Raw genomic sequence first — 21,281 nt, 5'->3', positions numbered from 1 at the left:
TGCTATTTCAAAAATGGGGTGCCTAAAAATACAGCCAAGCAAAACTTTGACGCAGATGTAATGGTGTTTTGGGAGTATTGTCTTAGATGTGTTAGCTGTTTTGACAATATTACATACTGTGAAAGGGAAACTTCAGTATGTTCCATTGCCATTGTCCAAAAGCCTTAAATAAACTACTTAAAGTAAGCGAACATCAGGAACATCACATACACAATATCAGTTTGTTGTTACAAATGCATTGGTTTGTGTTAACTTTGTGACATTAAGAGGCTGTACTGCTGAAGTACTGAGTAGCTGAAAAGGCTTGAAAGATGATTTGCCAGATAACATTTTCCCCCTTTACAAAACATGGAACCAACTTGAAAAATTTGGTTGATTATTAAATAGTTCAAAAAACCATTTAGGTAATGCACCCTTAGATCAAAAGTTGGGTGGAACTATTTGGTCTGAGTTACTGTTTAGGTTCCTTCGTCGTCCCATTCTAAAGCACAGTGAATCATATACCTTGGCATTCTGGCTGGATGCCAGTCCAAGTTCCACTTGACTGACAGACACGTTCTGAAGATCCTTTAAGGGCATAGCCAGCTTCACAGGTGAACCGAAGCAGACTCTTCACTCGGAAATCTTTGCCCAACCGAATGCCGTGCGCAGGGATTCCTGGGTCGCCACACTGTCCAAGATTATCGCCTGCAAATGCAAAGGAGTACAGAAACATTATAACTCTTGAAACATAAGATGATCGGATCACAATTGGATTGTCAATGGAAAACAATCAGCGGAATTATGATTGTGCAATGATGACAAGAGCTCCACTGAAGAAGTTAGGGAATAGATCAATAAAGTTTATTTATTCGTATCACCAGTAGGTTTATATTAACACTGCAATGAAGTTACTGTGAAAATCCCACAGTCGCCACACTCTGGCGCCAGTTTGGGTACACTGAGGGAGAATTTAGCCAATGCACCTAACCGGCACGTCTTTCAGACTGTGTGGAGGAAACCCATGTAGACACAGGGAGAATGTACAGACTCTGCACAGACTGTGACCCAAGCCGGGAATCAAATCCAGGTCCCTGGCGCTGTGAGGCAGCAGTACTAAACCATTGTGCTGCCCTTGTCATCCAAACCATGAAATATGATCACATGCTTGAAATCATTCCTAATGTTTCTAACATATATTGATAGTCCCATCGTGGTGCTATTTGCTGGTGGTTGGAGACGTAGCCCAGTGAATGGACACGTTGGGTGGGATATGCAATTTGGCCCAGAGAGAGACTACCTTGCTGGCGAGAATCTCGCTTCCAGATTCTCACGAGACTTTGCACCCACGTCTCCATTTGCACCTTCGGCAGACGCAGGCACGAAATCCCAGCCAATGTTTTGAACTTTGCTTTATTGGAACAATTTTTAAGGCAATCCATTGTAGGCTTGGCATATATTCTTGGATTTGTGACAAGATGTCACACTTTTAAGTCTTACAGATATGTTAGAACTGAGGAGTTTGAGTATTTGGGTGGTCCTGTTCATGCTGTTGAAGATGGGTGAGGAATATCTAACAGACTATTGAAGGTAGAGGCACAGGAAAATGGTCCCCACCATACCCACTCAACTATGTTCCCATGGGTTAGTTTTCTTCAATGATCAATAACTAATAAGTGATGCCCCTTTTGCATCCTCTAGACCACATGCCACATTGTCAGCACGTTCATAGCTGTGTTTTTAAGGATACATATCCTATAATTAATAGATAGAAAATCACAAGCTATGAGCATGCAATTTCCTAATGCGCACTTCCAGTATGTGCCAGGATTGCAAAAGGCAGATGATTTAATGTGCTATCAGTGCTTGTTGACTCACATTCTTTACTTAAGCGGAAAGATCCGTGAACAAAACATTACTTCTCAAAACACTGAAAAATTCATTGTTTGCTCAGTCTCCTAGTATTCTTTGGCAACAAGGACAGTTAAAAAAGGAAAGCAAAGAGATTGGTGCAGTTCAACATGTTCTGCATTTTGCAGGTGTTGTTCTCCATATCAGAAAAGCACAATTGTCAATACATTTCCATAAATTCATCATTTGCCTGAAGCAAAAACTTTGAAAGCGCGACCTGCAAGGTTTTGTTTTGAAAAAAGCAAAGGAGATCTGAAATCCCTACAGGATTCAGCCTTCGACTTTTTCATGCCTCCTGACATACAAATTACACACTGGAAAATGCTACAAAGTGCATAGAGTCAGAATGCTTTGACTGGCATGAGGTAGCACATATCTAGTTGAACTCTTGGTGTTTAGAAGATGCCAAAGTCTTGAAGTAAAAACATCATTGACAATCCAAAGCGTAAATTTAATCATGTTATTGCGGCTTGAAAATGAAAATCTATTTTATTTAAGCCTTAATTTTAGCATTAGAAATTTCAATTACTGAGGGGGATAAAAGTAGCAGTAGATTTATTTTCCAGTGAGCACTGTTGGGGAAAGGTAACTCAGAATCACATATGGTTGTGACACATCAGTGCCATTACTTAATATTAGAATTGCTAATAGATGTCACCCAGCGGGATATTTGCCTTTATTAGCCATGACATAGAATACAAGAGCAAGGAGGTTATAATGGGGCTTTTTAAATTGCTGGTTAGGTTACAGTTAGTACTGTGTGCAGTTCTAGTCGCCACACTATGAAATCATAGAATCCCTACAGTGCAGGAGGCGGCCATTCAGCCCATCAAATCTGCACCAACCACCATCCTACCCAGGCCCTACTCCGGTAACCCCATGCATTTACCCCAGCTGGTCCCCCTTACTGGAAGGGTCAGTAACCAGGGGAAAAAGATTTAAGAATCGTGGAATCCTAGAAACTCTACAGTGCAGAAAGAGGCCATTCAACCCATCAAATCTGCACTGACGCTTGAAAACAGCATCTCACCCAGGCCCTCCCCTCCACCCTATCCTTGTAACCCCACATATTTATCACGGCTAATCTACCTAATATACATATCTTTGGTGTGTGGGAGGAAATTGGAGCATCTAAAAGATATGGGATGAACATGCAAACTCCATACCCAAAGCTGGTATCAAACCTAGGTCCCTGGCACTGTGAGACAGCCGTGCTGACCATTGTGCCACTGTCCCACCCAAGGAAAGAGGCAGAAGATTTAGAATGCATTTATACCCCCAGTGCAATATATGTTGCAATGACGGAGGCGGCCTGCCATTGGCTGGTCTTCCAGTCCTGCTGCAGTCAATGCATTTTCCTGTGGTTCATGGTCTCCGTAGGGAACCTGCAGAGGGACATCATTTTCAGTGGGATAGGAAGATCCCGGCAAATGGAACGGTGGGAAAATTTCAGTCTATGAGTTTATTAAGAGGGGAAATTGGGCAGGGTTTCAGTTTTGCGTCCAGTCAGGAAAATGTTTGTGAAATAATGCTGGTTGAGTTCGGCCATGTCCATAGCAGCTTCAGTACGGAATTCAGCAGAATTTGCAAAGATGTATTGATGCTGTCCAAGGACATGAGGAAGAAATAATAGAAAGATGTGTTGATAGAGTGAAATGAAGTAGGGTGGGAGGAGACTCGTGAAGACTCAGTATGGACTAATAAAGTTGATTGCTCAATTTCTCTACTGTATATTCCACAGAATTCCAGGTAAAAGAGTGCCTTCACTGAAATGGAAAATAGATTTTCTACGGCAAGTTTTGTTTATACTTAAGCACAAATATAGATGGAGGTTAAGTGGTGCAGTGGCTAGCATTCCTGCCACGGAACCAGGAGCTCCATATTCAAGGCCCACCCCAGAAATGTGATGGTCAAGAAAGCTGTGTTCGCAGTGTGACCTACGGGATGAGTATCTACCCACAAAATCCTTCCCACAGGTCAACGGTGGATGGTAAGAGCAGGAGAGATGCCCGGTCACCCCTCAAGCTATTAGCCTCGAGTGACAGGCTAGTGGTCTGTTACAGATAAAACTTTCTGTGGAAACACATGAAACTCTGCCTTGTGCACCACTTGATGCAGGAAGAGAAAAACACAAATGCAGCAATTTTACGCCCACCATGAGACAAGCCATGAAATCACATTTTTGCAAAGCACTAGTTGATTATTTGAATGAAACATCTTCAGCATTGAAGGGAAAAGACAGGAGAATGCCACACAAATGCTCATTTGCCGAGCTGGTGAAGACATGATGGGCCGAATGGCTGCCTTTTGCACCATGCCAATTCTGTGGTCCTGAAATGGTAGAGCAGCACAACTTGGAGAGCAACGTTAGGACATTGAATTCAGCTGCACATTTGAATTTGTTGCATAAATAACTGCATGCCACTGACCTCTCGAATATTTTGACAGGTAATTATGACCCATTTTATTATTTTGCCAGGATCCTTTTTTTCACATCATTATTACCCCTCCCCTACTTAAAATATTCCACAAGTTTTATTAAAATGATGTATTTTTAATTGTTATGCAGATGCATCCAAGCTGAGTTGCTAAGTATATCATAGCAATGATGGTTAAAACACAGACTAATTATTATCAGAAGGGTATATTTATCAACAAGGAGATTTACTGGAAAATAATAATGATTTGTAACAGGTTATAATCACATTGGATTGCTTGGGAGTTCACTAAAACATCATCCTTCTTCATACACACCAAAATTACTGATTCGTTTTTGTCCCCTTGCAAGTTGCTCTGGGAATGTAACAATGACAGCAGTCCACATAGGCTCATTTAGCCTGCTCCATTATTTTTCTCTCTTAAGAAGTACTGAAACTAATTTTACTGAGCAGTGAATGACCAAGAACTGCTATTCCTGCCCATTGCCTTTCCATGAGAATCTGTACCAAAAGGTGCTGGGGGTTGGAGAGCCACCTTGCACAAAACCCTTTTGCATGACTTCTGGCAGTTGTATGAATTGAGCGAGCAAAGTTGTGTCTCCTCACCTGACCTAAAAGTGTCAGATTTTAGAATTGTTGATGAGCAACTTAGTTTGAAGCAAGGAGTGTACGTTAGAACTGTGACTTTAAAATCAGAGCAGGCATGGAAAATAAAATATATAGGACAAAAATGGATTAAGTGGAAGAAGAGACAGAAAAAAAAGGTAAAGAAAAACTTTTTTTTTTAAAGAAGCCTCCAACAACAATTAAAAGCTGAATGACTGAGATTTGCACTTAGAATTTTTAGAGCCAGAAAGGTTGTTTGGCATTAAGACTCATTACACATTTAAAAAGGGCGCTTGGACTGAAAGGATAGACCCTAACCTTCAGTGGTGAGTTTATTCCAGCATGCAAATAAAAGAACTGCATACCATTCAATTATTCAAATGGTGAGTCAGATGCAGAGGTGCCATTTTCACAGAGTCGATTGTGGAAAGGTGTATCTCGGCACTTCTGGATTTTAGCATTTCACTGTCCTTGTCTGACATTGATAATTAATAATGGTGAGCGCTATTAACCTTACCATTATTTTAACGGTAAATTCTGGCTGACTATCTTTTCAAATTCAGTTCCCTATTTTTTTACTCTCCAGATCCCACTACTCGTACCTTTTAGGTATCTTCTGCGGTAATATATCCTACATCCTGACAATTCACTATGCTCAAATGTTATAATCAGCTTATTTCAAATTCTAAAATTTTCTCAAGATTGTGGATTTCCCTACGAACAGGAAGAGAAATATCCTATAGACCTGGCAAATCCCTAGTCAATGATATCACAAACTGTCATACATTTTATCTACATGGAAAGAAGTGGATGTCATAATGCTGATGAGGAAATTATAAAACTTGTAGTGGCAAGTGCTGTACGTTATTGCTAGACGTTCATTTATCAGTCTGTCAGGAAGAAAAAGAGTTTTAATATTTCTGGTTTTAGGAATATCGCCGTCATATAGCCTATATTGGAAATCAAGCCCCCGGGGGTGTGACTAGTTCAACGGGATTAGAGGCAGAAAGCTTGAAAAGGACAAACATCAATGAAAAAGGTGTGAAGGCAAACGCTTTGATATGCTGATGAACTGAGGCTGCAGAGAGAACTTGCATAAGAATTTACATAAGGCAAAAGAAAAAATGGGTTGAAGTTGGCTGTTATATTTCAAAAGGGAGCATACAATTAGAAGATGGTAAAAAAAAGTGAGGAAAGATAGGGTAGGTTTACTCTTAATTTATAGTAGCCATAAAGCCTAAAAAGAGGTTAATGAATTTTAGGAAATGATAACTTCTAAGGGATGGTAGGAAAGAACAGGGGGCAAGATCAAATAAGAAAAAAATTAAGAAAACAGTGAAAGTTGTGTGAGGGTGCTCGCTGGTAAGATTGCAAAAAAGTCATCGGTCAGGATTTTGCACCTGCAGCAATTGTAGGCACCACCACCACCCCCCCCACCCCAATCTCTGGAACATCAATGTGGTGGCCCTGCCTGCCAGCATGAAGGCATGGGACACAGTTCCAGGAATCTTTCCTTCCAAGTGATGGACAGTGGAGCAAGAAAAACTGGCTGTGTTGTTGGTGGGCTGCGCAGTGCTTTTCTCACCTGGTCCAGCACATAGAAGAAAAAAATGGAAAATGTCTCCCATAGGGTGGACAAGGCCAGACTGGGAGAGCCAATTTGCTGTTACCCTCAGAGAACACCCAAGGAACTGCAGAGCATTGTGTGGTAAAGTTCTTGGAATTTTATAGATTAGAAAATCTGTAAGGACTGTTGCCATCGAAAGGGAGATTTAACTCTAAGTAATTCAAGTCAAGATCTGTTTGGAAAGGTTTAAAGTACTGTTAACTGTGTCAAGGTGTTCTTTAAATGTAATTTATTTTATTTTTTGTTACGTTAATAAATGTTTCACTTTAATTTAAGATCATCATGAATGGTCTGATAAGTTACTTCCTAATTTCAGAAAAACCCCTCATGATGCACACATTGCAAAACGATTCTGGTACTTATTTCAAGTTTCCCTTTGGGATTTGGACAGCTAGGCACTTACCATCTGCTGTGCCATAACACAAACTAACCAAAGACCATCCCCCTCTTGAGATAAGCAGAGTCAAAATTTCTCCATGATGATGGGCCTGTTAACAGGGGGTTAAAATTAAGTCAAACCATCTTGGCAGACTAAATTGCCTAATATCAAATTTAGGCAGAATATAAGACACATGATGATACTGTTGGGAACTGACAGCAGTCATGAATCCTTAACCTGTAGATCTGTCATTGGCAGCAGTAATTCTTCCTATTCAGCTCCGAATAAGTCAGTGACCTAGTTGGGAAACTGGTCCCACATGAATAAACAGCAGTGAGATTTCCAGAGTCCATGCTGGCAGTTTGAGAGGTTTTAGCAGGTTAAATCCCAGCAGTATTTTGACAGAAACCTGCAAGTTCTTAAATCTCAGCTGAGCCCAATTTGTTCTTAAATTCAATGGAATTAAATAAATTGAGTAGATTGTACTCCTGCAGGGAGAGATGCTTGTTCTGCATTATTCTAAAAGAAGCAAACCAATTCAGATTTCTTGGGGCCTTTGCTTGTAGACCCCTTAACATGTTGGTGGCCGTCTGTGCAGGCCAGATGCCCAACAAACTGATAAGTAAACATTCTTTCCATTTGCCCTTTTAGTTTACGTCAGTCACAATTTGCAATCTGTTCCTTTTGTTCCTGCATTGCCAACGTGCAGATGCCCATCACCAGAGAGAAAGAAATGGAAAACAGGCAGATAAGGAAATTTGCAAAGCAAATTAAAATGCACCAAATTTTCACAATGAATCTGTTTGAGTTATACCTTGCAACATAAAAATGTTGTACAGCAAAGAAAGGCCTCCGGGAATTGAAGTAAATAATATTTGAATATTGTGGCCAACTTGCTTAATTATTGAGCAATCTGTTTTTTCATTATTAGTTTTGCTACAGATCTTGCTTTAAGCTCTCCACAATTTAAAATCAGATGTGGATTAATTCAGCTTTTGATTAACAAATGAAAAAAAAATTAAGTATGCATTAACATGCTTGCATTTCTTTCTCCTCTTATAATTATTCTAAACTACTCCGCAGAGAGTACAATCACAACAAACAAAAACATGAATTTTCCATGAGTCTTGATCACAGAACCATTGCGCTTTAACATCCTGGTTTTGTTCAGTAAATATTCCATCAAAAAACACACAATTCAAACCTTTAAAACATTAAAAGGGAGCATAATTTTGTGCAAGTTATCTCACACATAAAGCATGATCCTTTATTTATAGATAGCTACTTTGTTCCAAACAATGGGTGATAGAGTGGGTTGGGAACTCTATCCTTTCCTCTTCGATCTCTTGGTTCAAGTCCAGTTGAATCTCCTCTCTTGTGTGGTTGGCTATGAGGACTCCACGTTAGGTTTGCAGAGTTTCAAGTGTGTTCAAAATGTGAACTGCAGTCCAAAATACTAGCCATGGGTTTATCATTGAGTGCCAGCTACACTTTTTCACAGTAACTTCATTGCAGTGTTAGGGCAAGCCAACTTGTAACACTTAATAAATAAAGTTAATAATACCCCATGAGAAACCAAGAAAGCTATTCTGTTCCTAATCTTACGGTTAAATCAGATAGTTCATTTAAAATAAGGAAAAATGTGAGAGTTCAATGTTTACAGGCGTTTGATGGATCGATTCCAAAAGATTACCAACATCATCGGCTATTAATTCTCCTGTAATAAGTAGACAAAATACATCCTGTTCACAGTAATCTATTATTTCCCTAACATTTGTTTATATGTAAGTGTTACTTTAAAACAGATTAAGGCAGATACAGAAAATGTACAATACAGTCCAAAAATGTGAGGTTAGGTTGGCCATGCTAAATTAAACCTAGTGGCAGGAGATTAGCAGAATAAATATGAGGGGTTACAGGAATAGGGCCTGGGTGGGATTGTGGTCGGTACAGGCTTGATGGGCTGGATGGCTTCCTTCTGCACTGTAAGGATTCTATGAATGCACAAACCATGTGGGCACTGTTATTAATGGGAAGAGGTGTTTGAAGGAAACATCTAGTCGTGTTCATTCCCTGCACACTTATTTAATGATGTTCGCTTCAAGCAACATAATTGATGTTTTTGCTAGCATAATCCTGGATATTGGGATACTGAAAGAAAAAAATGGTTTTCTATAGCACCTTTCATGATTTCAGAATGTCCCCAAAAGGTTGAGAGCCAATGGGATACTTTTGAAGTATAGCTAGCAGTGTAATGTGAGATCATGCACCGCAAGGTCCCACAAACTGTCACGCGATAATGACCAGATAATCTGTCCAAGTGTTGTTTTAGGTGCTGCTAGAAACATAGAAAGGTTACAGTGATCATTTCGCCGATTGTGTCTGGGCTGGCTGAAAGAAAATGATCCGTCCATTCTAATCCCACTGGTCCATAATCTTGTAAATTATAGCCATTCAAGTATAGGTGCAGGTACCTTCAAATTATGTGACAATACTTTGCCTTTAAAGAATGTATCTTTATCGTGTTTCTTGTGAAGGGTTTGTTTAAAATTCAGCTCTGTTTAAACAGTGCCGATATGTTTGCTCCAGGCAGTCCACCTGCTGAGAAGGCAGAAGAATAATTGATTCTAGATAATAGGGTGTTTATTTTAACCTGAGCTAATGCATTTCTGTATTTTAGGGTTTCCCCTGGGGTTCAGAGTACTGTTCAGTTAGGTTGATTGACAAGAGAAAGCGTTACATGCTACTGGGACGATCTAAGCTGACAGAGACAGGCAGATAGTTTCTACTGGGGTCTGTAAGAACAAAGAAGAGGTTTTTTTTTCTGTCGCTGTCTCTGTCTGGAGAGTTGGTACTTGCCCTTCGCTTCTCCAGTAAACCTTTCAGAGAGGGAGGTCTCAGTGATCTCTCTGGTGAGAATTTCACCTCTATTGGCTGGCAGTGGTATTGCAATCAATGGCAATTGGAGCATGATTGGTGTCATTGAGTTGGTCAATGAGCCAATCACATTTTCACAGACACCCAACCAGGAAACAAAATATCTTTAATTTTTTTTTAGATGGAGTAAATTAAAGAGTGGGACATACAAATGAGGTGAAGATACACTGACATAAAATATTCTGAAAAACCTATTAATAAATCATTTCATTTACTTCACAATTATGAATTTATTTTTTTCTCGGCCAGTTCTGTTGTTCATCAAATTTTATTCATCACGACATTATTAAATCCCAGTTATGCCTCATTGCACAAGGTCTAACTCGACATGAAGTTTCCAGCAGCGATGTGGGAGTTGAAAAGTTGTGATTTTCACTGATTTCTGAGATTTCTGGTTCTGGGGGGATGTGGGTGTGAATGGGTGGGGGGGGGGGGGGGCGGCAGCAGGTGAGTGGGGGGGGGGGGACGGCGGGTGAGTGGGCGGGGGGGACGGCGGGTGAGTGGGTGGGGGGGGCGGCGGGTGAGTGGGTGGGGGGGCGGCGGGTGAGTGGGTGAGGGGGGGCAGGTGAGTGGGTGAGGGGGGCAGTGGGTGAGTGGGTGAGGGGGGCAGTGGGTGAATGGGTGAGGGGGGCGGCGAGTGAGTGGGTGAGGGGGGCGGCGGGTGAATGGGTGAGGGGGCGGCGGGTGAATGGGTGAGGGGGGCGGCAGGTGAGTGGGTGAGGGGGGTGGCGGATGAATGGGTGAGGGGGGTGGCGGGTGAGTGGGTGGGGGGGGCGGCGGGTGAATGGGTGGGATGCGGTGGATGAATGGGTGGAAGGGCTGTGGATGAGGGCAGTGGGTGAATGGCTGGGGGGCACTAGGTGAATGGGTGGGGGTGGTAGGTGAGTGAATGGGTGCGGGAGCTGGGCAATGGCTGGAGGCTGCTGGGTGAATGGCTGGGGGGCGTCAGATAAAAGGCTGGGGGGCACTGGGTGAAAGGCTGGGCATGGTGTGCTGAGTGAATGGCTGGGGGGGCGCTGGGTGAGGGGTGCTGGGTGAACGCCTGGAGGGGTGCTGGGTAAACGGCTGGGGGGGTGCTGGGTGAATGGCTGGGTGGGGCTGCTGGGTGAACGGCTGGGTGAACGGCTGGGTGGGGGTGCTGGGTGGACGGCTGGGGGGGGTGCTGGGTGGACAGCTGGGGGGGTGCTGAGTGAACGGCTGGGTGGGGGTGCTGGGTGAACGGCTGGGTGGGGGTGCTGGGTGGACGGCTGGGGGGGTGCAGGGTGAACGGCTGGGGGCGGGGTGGGTGAACGGCTGGGTGGGGGTGCTGGGTGGACGGCTGGGTGGGGGTGCTGGGTGGACGGCTGGGTGGGGGTGCTGGGTGAATGGCTGGGTGGGGGTGCTGGGTGAACGGCTGGGTGGGGGTGCTGGGTGGATGGCTGGGTGGGGGTGCTGGGTGGACGGCTGGGTGGGGGTGCTGGGTGAATGGCTGGGTGGGGGTGCTGGGTGGACGGCTGGGTGGGGGTGCTGGGTGGATGGCTGGGTGGGGGTGCTGGGTGGATGGCTGGGTGGGGGTGCTGGGTGAATGGCTGGGTGGGGGTGCTGGGTGAATGGCTGGGTGGGGGTGCTGGGTGGACGGCTGGGTGGGGGTGCTGGGTGAATGGCTGGATGGGGGTGCTGGGTGAATGGCTGGGTGGGGGTGCTGGGTGAATGGCTGGGTGAATGGCTGGGTGGGGGTGCTGGGTGAATGGCTGGGTGAATGGCTGGGTGGGGGTGCTGGGTGAACGGCTGGGTGGGGGTGCTGGGTGAACGGCTGGGTGAACGGCTGGGTGGGGGTGCTGGGTGGACGGCTGGGTGGGGGTGCTGGGTGGACGGCTGGGTGGGGGTGCTGGGTGAATGGCTGGGGGGGGGCTGCTGGGTGGACGGCTGGGTGGGGGTGCTGGGTGAACGGCTGGGTGGGGGTGCTGGGTGAACGGCTGGGTGAACGGCTGGGTGGGGGTGCTGGGTGGACGGCTGGGTGGGGGTGCTGGGTGGACAGCTGGGTGGGGGTCCTGGGTGGACGGCTGGGGGGGGGGGTGCTGGGTGAACGGCTGGGGGGGGGTTGCTGGGTGAACGGCTGGGTGAACGGCTGGGTGGGGGTGCTGGGTGGACGGCTGGGTGGGGGTGCTGGGTGAATGGCTGGGTGGGGGTCCTGGGTGGACGGCTGGGGGGGGGGGTGCTGGGTGAACGGCTGGGTGAATGGCTGGGTGGGGGTGCTGGGTGGACGGCTGGGGGGGGTTGCTGGGTGAATGGCTGGGTGACAGTGGATGAATGGGTGGGAGGGCAGTGGCTGAATGGGTGGGGGTGATGGGTGAATAGGTGGGGGTGATGGGTGAATGGGTGGGGGTGATGGGTGAATGGGTGGTGGTGATGGGTGAACGGGTGTGGGTGATGGGTGAACGGGTGGGGGTGGTGGTCTACAGCAGAGCCTCTGTCAGTGCACTGAATGACAGACCACAGCTTCAGGATTGAAAAAGTACTCAGCCTGGAGTCACGAATACTTTCCAGGGGATCATGATGATGAACACTAGGGCTGGAATTCTCCAGCTGTTCATGCCAGTGGGACTCTCCACGCCTCCACCCCCCCGCCCCCTTCCTTCCGGTCCCGCTGGCATGGAGTAAGATCAATGGGAATTTCCACTGACGGTGGTGGGACCAGAGATTCCCCCCCCTCACTGCTGGCAAACAACACACCATCTCCCACCAACAGGAAAGGTGCAGCTGGGAGACTAGAGAATTCAGCACAAGTAGTTCACCATTCTCTGCACCCTCACACCCCAGCTACATCTGGATTCTTACACAACCAAGATGGTAAGCTCAACTCTGCAATGCCACCTGTTTCTCTTTCCAGATCAACTACCTGCTCAACAAAGGACGTTTGTTTTCAAAGTTTTCATTCTCTGTTATATCAGTCTGTGACCTCACCCGATCCCAATTCCAGGAGAGCCACTCCATTTCTTGGTTTACACTTTCCCCCACTATAACTTATTATCCTTCACTTCTCTTGCCATATTAAATACAACATTTTTCTTTTGTCATTTTAATGCCCTTTTTACACTCCAGGCATCAGCTCGATAACTAGAAATGAAGCACATTACGCCAGCACCGCGTAGCCTTGATACATAATTCTAGAAGACAGACCTTCCACACATCAGGTTTTATCTCAGGGATTCTTAATGCAAATCATTAATCATTGCTTCATGGTCTGCTTCAGCTTGCAGTTGGAGCTATTTTTTTTCTCCTCTTCTTGCCGTTACCCCTTGCGTATTTGTTTTGAAAGAGATCGAATCAGGATTTTTCACATTGTATAACGTCAGACCATGCCCGGCTCTGGAAACTGCTCCAGCTCTACAATCCCTTTTCGTTTCTGTGTCCCACCCTCTTCCTTCATTGCTCCTTTGGCTTCAGTTGCCGAGGTTCCGAGCTCTGGAATTCCTTCCTTAAACCATTCCGACTCTAAGTCACCTTTACTCATACAAGGCGCAATATGATGACTTAACAGTTAAAAACACCAAGGGGTGGGTATCTTGGGCTCACGTTCACCATCGTGCGAATGCTGGTGAAGCTCAAGATCCGCAAGTCATAGATCTCGTTACCCAGTTTGTGATTTTGGACCTTCCCCATCCCTGGAGGGCATCGTCATCAGGTTCTCACTCGTAATGGGTGTGAACCTGCTTTATACGCATTTGAATTTAATATAATTAAACAGCCCCTGTTGCCAGATATTGACCCCACCCCGTACCTTTGACATTATGTCACGTCGGTGTGGTTTACAACAGGTTCACCCATCACTCATCGATGGGGTCTCTCTGGGAGCACAAAGTTAGGGATTTCCCCCGGGGCGGGGGGGGGGAGACATATGGCCAGGCAATTTCCCTGGCACTGCCTCTTGGCACAGGTTGCCACTGCCAGGTTGGTACCTTGTCAAGGGCAGAGCCCCAGTGGGAACCTCATGAGGAAGAGTGGGGCGATTCATTTAGATGTGCTGATGGGGACAGACAGAGGAGCTGGGGGGTTGAGGGAGGGGTTCTGGCTCAGAATGTGGGGCTGAGGGAGAGGATGGGCAGGGGGGGTAGAAGGGGTCTACAAACAGGGTGGGAAGGAGAGGATGCTCCTGAGACCTCTATGGTGGGCTGAGGGGGGTGGTTTCCTCGGTTTATGACCAGGTGCCCTTTAAAGATAGCGCCCCGATCTCTGTATAGCTAGGTAATGCAACACTCTGCCTTTTGTTAGCAAGCTTTAGCCCGATGAGTGGAATGGGCCCCTTAGTATCCTGAGTTGTGTAGGTTAGAGGGATTAGTGGGTAAAACATGTAGGGATATGGGGGTGTGAACCTGGGTGGGATTGTGGTTGGTGCAGACTTGATGGGCCAAATGGCCTCTTTCTGCACTGTAGGGTTCTATGATTTCATCCTGGCAGCGTGTTTCACAGTGGTGGAAGTGGCCCACCATTGGCCTGAAGCTGGATCTTCCAGTCCTCCCGCTGTCAATGGGTTTTCCCATTGTTCACATCCTCTGCTGCAGGGATCCCGCAGCAGGGTATACCATCACTGAGACCAAAACCAGTAAGAATGGCCATAAAATTTCAGCCGAGATAAATGTAATAATTCTTGTTTTAATGTCAAAGAGATTTAAAATATCTGTCTATCCATTAATCAATCAGCAAATCCAGGCTAAGACAACAACTGCTTTGTCTGGGCAGTTAGCACTGCTGCCTCAGAGTACTGGGGACATGGTTTGATTCCTGGCTTGGGTCATGTCTGTGAGTTAACTGCACATTCTCCCCATGTCTGCGTGTGTTTCTTCTGGGTGCTCCGGTTTCTTCCCACAGTCCAAAGATGTGCAGGTTGGGTTGATTGACCTTGCTAAATTGCCCAAGATGTATTGATTTAGGGGGATTAGAGAAGAAAATATGTGGGGTTACGGAGATAGGTTCTGGGTGGCATTGTCTGTCAGAGAGTTGATGCAGACTCGATGGGCTGAATGACCTCCTACTGCACTGTAGCGATTCTATGAATTAACTAACTACTTAGTGTCTCATGGTTTGGGGTAAATAACCTTGATAAGAGTCGGGGCAGACTTGATGGGCCGAAAGGCCTTCTTCTGCACTGTAGGGATCTTATAACTCAGTGGCAGTTTTCAAAGCCTGTATGTTGATGTGAGAAGGTTTACCTGAGCAGTGTGGTAACGACCCACTCCAGAGTCCATCCAGTTGGCAGATACGTGTGGCATTTCCAATCAGGCGACGATTTCTGTCACAATGATACCGGACTGTGGAACCAACTGTAAACTGGTTACCATAGAGTTCCGCATTGGGTGGAATGCCCGGATGACCACAGGCCACCACTAGAAAACAAAGAAACGAAACAGAAAATCAACATTTCATTCAAAATGCATATCTGAGTTGAGCATTAAATACTTGGATGACCTGTAACACATAATTGGGAGCATGTTCTGTATAATACATAAGGTGGAGTAAATAATGCTCTGAATGCACCCAACAGATTAAAGGATGGTAAGTGTAGCTCCAATATTCAAAAATGGGGTAAAGCCCTAGTAATTACAAACTTCTGAACTTTGCACTGGGAAAAATGATCGCGGACATCACACAACTTGATCCCTTTGAACATCCAAAGGGAGCAGATATGCATGAGGAGAGTCTATTCTGCTTTGAGAAGTGGTTGATCATGATTCACCACCAGGTTCATGAGATGGTAAACAAAGGGGTTGGGGGTGAAGGGGGTGAGGGAGGGGAGGTTGCTGGGGCTCTAATTGAATGTAGATATTTTCATTGGTTCAATGGTCCTTAATAAGATTCTATAATACCTCAGGAAGTTCCGTTGTCTTCATTGGGAGGCAATGGCCTCGCGGTACTATTGCTAGACCATTCATCCAGAAACTCAATTAATGCTCTGGGGACCCAGGTTCGACTCCCACCATGGCAGATGGTAGAATTTGAATTCAATTTTTAAAAGATCTGGAAGTAAGCATTGACTGATGATTATGAAACCCTTGTCGATTGTTGGAAAAACCCATTTGGGTTTTAATGTCCTTTAGGGAAGGAAATCTGCCACTCTTACCTAGTCTGTTCTACATGCGAGTCCAGAGCCACAGCAATGTGGTTGATTCTCAATTCTCCTTGGGAAACTAGGGTTGGGCAATAAATGCTGGCCAACCAGCAAACCCACATACAACGAATGAATAAAAAAAAAGAAAATCTTGAGAAATTGATCATCTCCTGTCACTTGTTATACCTTTGAAGTAAACTCCCCATCAACATCGTTCCTCATGTTGTACAGAGCTGGAGATTATCTTGCGTCAGTAATGCTCTGTTTATTTTGGTCAATGTGTGCAGTGGACAAAGTTTGTGCCATGACCACATCTGTGCTTTGGACAGGAAATTTCTGACGTCAAATTTCTGGAGTTTAACCCAAAATTTTGTTCTGCTACATGATATAATTTGTACTGAAGCCTGTCAGGCTAAACATGCCCTGGATCTAATAAACTACTTAATGTTGCTACAGAATGCACGGTGGCACTGCTGCCTCACAGCACCAGGGTTCCTGGGTTCAATTCCCAGCTTGGGTGACTGTCTGTGCAGTGCACGTTCTCCCTGCCTCTGGGTGCTCCTGTTTTTGCTCCCACAGTCTGAAAGGCGTGTCGGTTAGGCGCATTGGCCATGTTATATTCTCCCTCAGTGTACCCGAACAGGAGTTGGGATTTTCACAGTCACTTCATTGCATTATTAATGTAAGCCTACTTGTGACAATAATAAATAAACTTTAAAAAAGCACTGCATGATATGCAAACATTTTATCTTAGTGGGATCAGAGCACATTCTCCATTTGTGAAATTATGGCTGGTATTTTATGACCTCACTTGGGCAAGGCTTGAAAAATCCTGTCCGAGGTTAATGGGGAATTACATTCTACGAGCCACGGCCGTCCCAATTCCAGGGCAGGCATGGCGGTAAAATTTTGGCTAATGTTCCATCTGCAAGTCCAAGTGAATAAGCTACAGTGGGGTCAAAAAATCACCCACTTGTGTTCCAGTGGCTGTTAGCACAACAGTTTACACCCAATAGCTACTGCTAAGATTTACAAGGATTTGTACCACAAATGGAGCATTGTCAACACAGCAAACACAACATAGAAAGGGAAAAACCCTCCAGTTGGCCATCAGTGCCTTGAATGCGCTTACTGGTCACCATAGCAACCATAGCACTACTTCATAGTACTCAGAAACAGACACATTTATTCAACATTTTTGATGAAGGAATAGTGCACAAGAATCTCACGAATGTCCATTTTAAAAGAAACCTCAGGAAAGGGTTGATTTTGGCTTGTTTGAAGCTTTTTTTAATTGAATTTTATCGGTTCCTTCAGTCACGAAGTGACACTGCATTCAATATTTCTTTTCCCCAGGGGGATCAGTGTGATGCAATGATGACACCAATAAATGTTTGAATTCCAGTCATGTTTTTTTCCTCCCCTTTTCCTTTGGAGATTGTGACTAGCACTACGGATCGTAGCAGTGGTCAGTCATTGTATTTCAGGAAGAGGTACGTGTCTTCTGTGTGTAAAGTGTTGATGATTCCCTGATATTATGAAGTAGCTTGTGAATTTCTGTTAAGAAAAAGAATATCGGGTGGATTACCCCCACCTGCCTCCTCCCCAAATCCACACACACACAACTGAAAAATCTGTTGGCATCAGAATTGGCCATTTAAGCACCTCGATAAATCTAAGGGGATGTTTTCGTTTGATTGGATTTTTTACCACAAGTATTGGCATAGTGTGAGAAGTATACCCTTGTGATGTACATGAGGGAAAAGGAGAGGGTGCAGAATATATTGTTGCAGTTACAGGTCAGGTGACAAGAAAGCTCAGCTTCACATATGATAGACACTTTAAAAGGATTCCGTTTTAGAGTGCGACACGGAAGTAAAAAAAGAAATTAAAGGGGGACAGCTCACAAGAAGTCACCTCACTCCGGCACCATTTTTTTGTGGTTTGTGGCTACCTGGTACCTTGCTTGCCCAGTGCAATATGGGCTACAGGCTGGGGTGGGCAGAAAAAGGTGGGCAAGCTGTTCGTTTTACTTTCCAAGTTTTCTCAACTGTACCTCCCCACCCTCCTCCACTCTCACCCATCAAATCATCGAATAGAATTCCGATTTTGCAGGAGGAGGTCACTCGGTCCATCGCACTGACCACAATCCCACCCAGGCATATTCTCGCAACCCCACACATCTATCTCTCTGACATTTGGGTCAATCTGGTATGGCCAATCAACCTAACCCACACACCTTTGGACTGCGGGAGGAAACCCACGCAGGCATGGGGAGAATGTGCAAACTCCACACAGACCATGACTTGAGGCCGGAATTGAACCCGGGTCCCTGGCACTGTAAGGCAGCAGCGCTAACCACTGTGCCATCATGCCACCCCAAATATTCCAGCAAGGGGCTATAAATTCAGCCTTTTGTAAATCACATTTGTTAACTCAGTTAATAACTTGCCGTTCACAATCTGGCCATTTCTAAAGTCGTAAAACCCTGAAAATCACTTACGCAGGCACTTGGGGAGAGATTTATCCCAGGAACCATCTCCTTGACAGGTCAGCACATCTGATCCCAACAGGTAGTATCCGGCATTGCACTCATATGACACGCTGCTACCATAACTGAATCTTTGTGCAATGTTCAGTTGCACCCGACGAATACCATTTTCAACATGTGCCGGATCTGAACAGTTGACCACTGTAGGAAAGTAAGAAGATGCAAAAGATCTTTCTACCCCATTTTCATGTAGCCCGAAAAGCTTTGTAACTTTGCAACAGTCATCGTTCATACCTTTGCACGTGGGAAGTGAGTTGCTCCACTGTCCGTTGGTTTGGCATTGGGAGCTAATGGCACCGTGCACTGTGTAACCTGGGTTACAGGTGAATCGAACAATATCATTCAGGTTGAACTGAGTTCCATGTGTTACACCATTACCTGGATTACCAGGGTGGCCGCATGTAATAGCTGTGACAGGAAAATAACACAATTGTTATTGTGTAATGCATAAGCATTCTGTAATATCTTCCAGTGAGACTTTGATTCCCAAATAGCCGTTCCTCCATTGACCATTCAAAGATTTCAATACCTCTGTTTGGAATGATAAATGGCTCTTAGACCTGTGACCCGAAATACAGAACAGAAAATCTAACCAGAGTCTGTGGAAAATGTGAGAGTTACTGAGCTTCCCGACACACCAAAGGTCCATTTTCTTGTCAGGAGAACACATCAGAAACCAACATAATGCAGGAGGGCTGGGTGGGGTGGAGGGGAGGGGAGAAGCAGAAGTGTCAGGCCTTGGGTGTGCGTGGGGGGTGGGGGAGGGTGATGGGTGGAATTGGATTGTGCCAATGGCGGTGGGCGGGGGGGGGTTGGTGGTGGTAGAGTCAGGTCGGCTCAGGCCTGGCTGGAGGGGGTATGGTAGGAATGAGTCCCATGTGGGTGCGGGAGAGGGGGGGAATTTCATGGTTGGGCGATAGTCAGGGGTTTGGTGGGTGGAGGACATCCTGTGGGTGGGGGGGTTTGTCAGACCATGAAGCGTGCCCCCTAGGTGTTTGGATGTGTTGTGGTGGTGGTGTGTGTATGGTGGGGGGGTTGGGGGTGGGGGGGATGTTCCTATAGGGGCTTGATCTGACTCTGTACAGTAGTTACCCAGAAGAAAGAAAAGATTTTGATTCTTAGAACTTTTTTTTGGGGGTAACTGTTGGTGTAACCCTGGTGGAACCATCTAAAGTTTGCAATTTTCAGATGGTTGCCAATGTAGGGGGATAGCCCAGGTGAAGTTTGCACTTCTGGGCAATTGCTGTGCAAACCATTACCTGTGAGATTCGGAGAGGGTCTCCAGTGAATCCCTGGGGTACCTCCCACCCACCCGAATCCGATGCTGGGAATCTCAGAAGAGATAACCCAATAACTAACATCCATGTCCACTGAAACTCACTGTACCCAAGATGTTACCTCACATAGCCTGGGAGAAATCCATGCATTGCTTTCACAAGGTAATTTAAGCAATTGTGTTGCTGATACAAGATTGTACTTGACAGGAATACATTTTGGGAATTCAGGAGCACTGTCCGAATTTTTTTGTCAGTGAGAAACTCCGAAATACTACAGTTACTCCTCAGGCAGAGAGTAGTTCACACAGAGAAATCTTCAAAGAGCACAGTAGTGCATGTGAGTAAACTCAGTGCATAATTTATATACCCTGAACAGGAGTTAACATTAAAACAACAGTGAGGTTAGCACTGACTGGAAGTGTATTGTCACTGCTCATTCAGGATGAAGTGTGGAGTGCCAGCCCAGTAGTCAACCATTTGCTCATTCCCAGTGCACTGAATCTGACGGCAACAGTAAATTACCTCTGTTTTTTCACAATGCAGCAAGATCCATAACTCAAAAGCTCCACCAATGTGAGTTATGACTGTCTTTAGCAAGAATGAAAGAACTCTTAAAAACTCACTAGCATCAGTGAGACGCTTCCTATTTATTGCAAAGGACCGAGCTATTGTTTAAAATAAGCATAGCCATTAAAAAGATTCTAGAGACCTGCATGTGACCTGTCAACTACTGGAAAATTATTCAATTTCATGTGTTATCCTTTCTATTTTTCAATCTTATGAATCAGTGCTCCACTGGATGCTTGAAATAAAATCCATCCTAAAGGATCAAGACCGTTTGCTCCAAACACACACTATCTGCATTACTACTGTGCCTCAAGTGGTACAAAAAACAACACTTTAAATTGTAAATTGAGCCTAAGTGATTGTGCTGTGGAAAATCAGAGAAAAAAAGCTTCTTTTATTGAAAGGGATGTGGGGCATTGCTGGCTAAGTTAGTATTTTTATTACCCATCCCAAATTGGCCTTGAAAAGGTGGTAGTCAGCCATCTTCTTGATCCAGTATTGGAAGCCTCACAGTGCTGTGAGGAAGGGAGCATCAGATGTTGGCCCAGTGATATCGAAAGTTCGGTGATCTGGTTCCATGTCAGGATGGCGTTTGGCTTGGAGGAGAAGGTGCAGGTTGTGGTGTTCCTACACATCTGCTGCCCTTGTCCTTCTAAGTGGTAGATGTTGTGGGTTTGGAAGGTGCTGTCGAAGTAGCCGTGGTGAGTTGCTGCACTGAATCTTGTAGCTGGTACACACTGCTGCCACTGTACTCTGCTAACAGAGGAAGTAAATGATGGTGGTGGTGGATGGGGCGCAGTAAAGCAGGCTGCTTTGTCCCTGGACGGTGTCGAGCTTCTTTAATGCTGTTGGAGTTACATTCATCCTGACAAGTGGAGAGTATTCCGTCACACTCCTGACTTGTGCTTTGTAAGTGGACAGGTT

The 21,281-nt window shown here is 45.3% G+C and overlaps 1 protein-coding gene across 1 annotated transcript in view; it reads right to left on the bottom strand.

The window, feature by feature from the left end:
- Positions 1–21,281, bottom strand: part of csmd2 (CUB and Sushi multiple domains 2) — a 1,720,603-nt gene that overhangs the window by 81,859 nt on the left and 1,617,463 nt on the right. Inside the window, exons 54-57 of the mRNA XM_080211135.1 lie at positions 18,748–18,921; positions 18,466–18,654; positions 15,067–15,240; positions 505–687 (exon numbers count right to left, since the gene is read on the bottom strand). Of these exons, the coding sequence (XP_080067261.1) occupies positions 505–687; positions 15,067–15,240; positions 18,466–18,654; positions 18,748–18,921 (720 nt within the window). The remainder of the gene's footprint in view (positions 1–504; positions 688–15,066; positions 15,241–18,465; positions 18,655–18,747; positions 18,922–21,281) is intronic.

The sequence above is a fragment of the Carcharhinus amblyrhynchos genome, chromosome 24, assembly GCF_965287045.1.
Source record: "Carcharhinus amblyrhynchos chromosome 24, sCarAmb.v2.hapA, whole genome shotgun sequence".
Lineage (NCBI taxonomy): Eukaryota > Metazoa > Chordata > Chondrichthyes > Carcharhiniformes > Carcharhinidae > Carcharhinus > Carcharhinus amblyrhynchos.
Note: the sequence above shows the minus strand (reverse complement) of the source record. Positions and strands in the feature narration are given on the sequence as shown.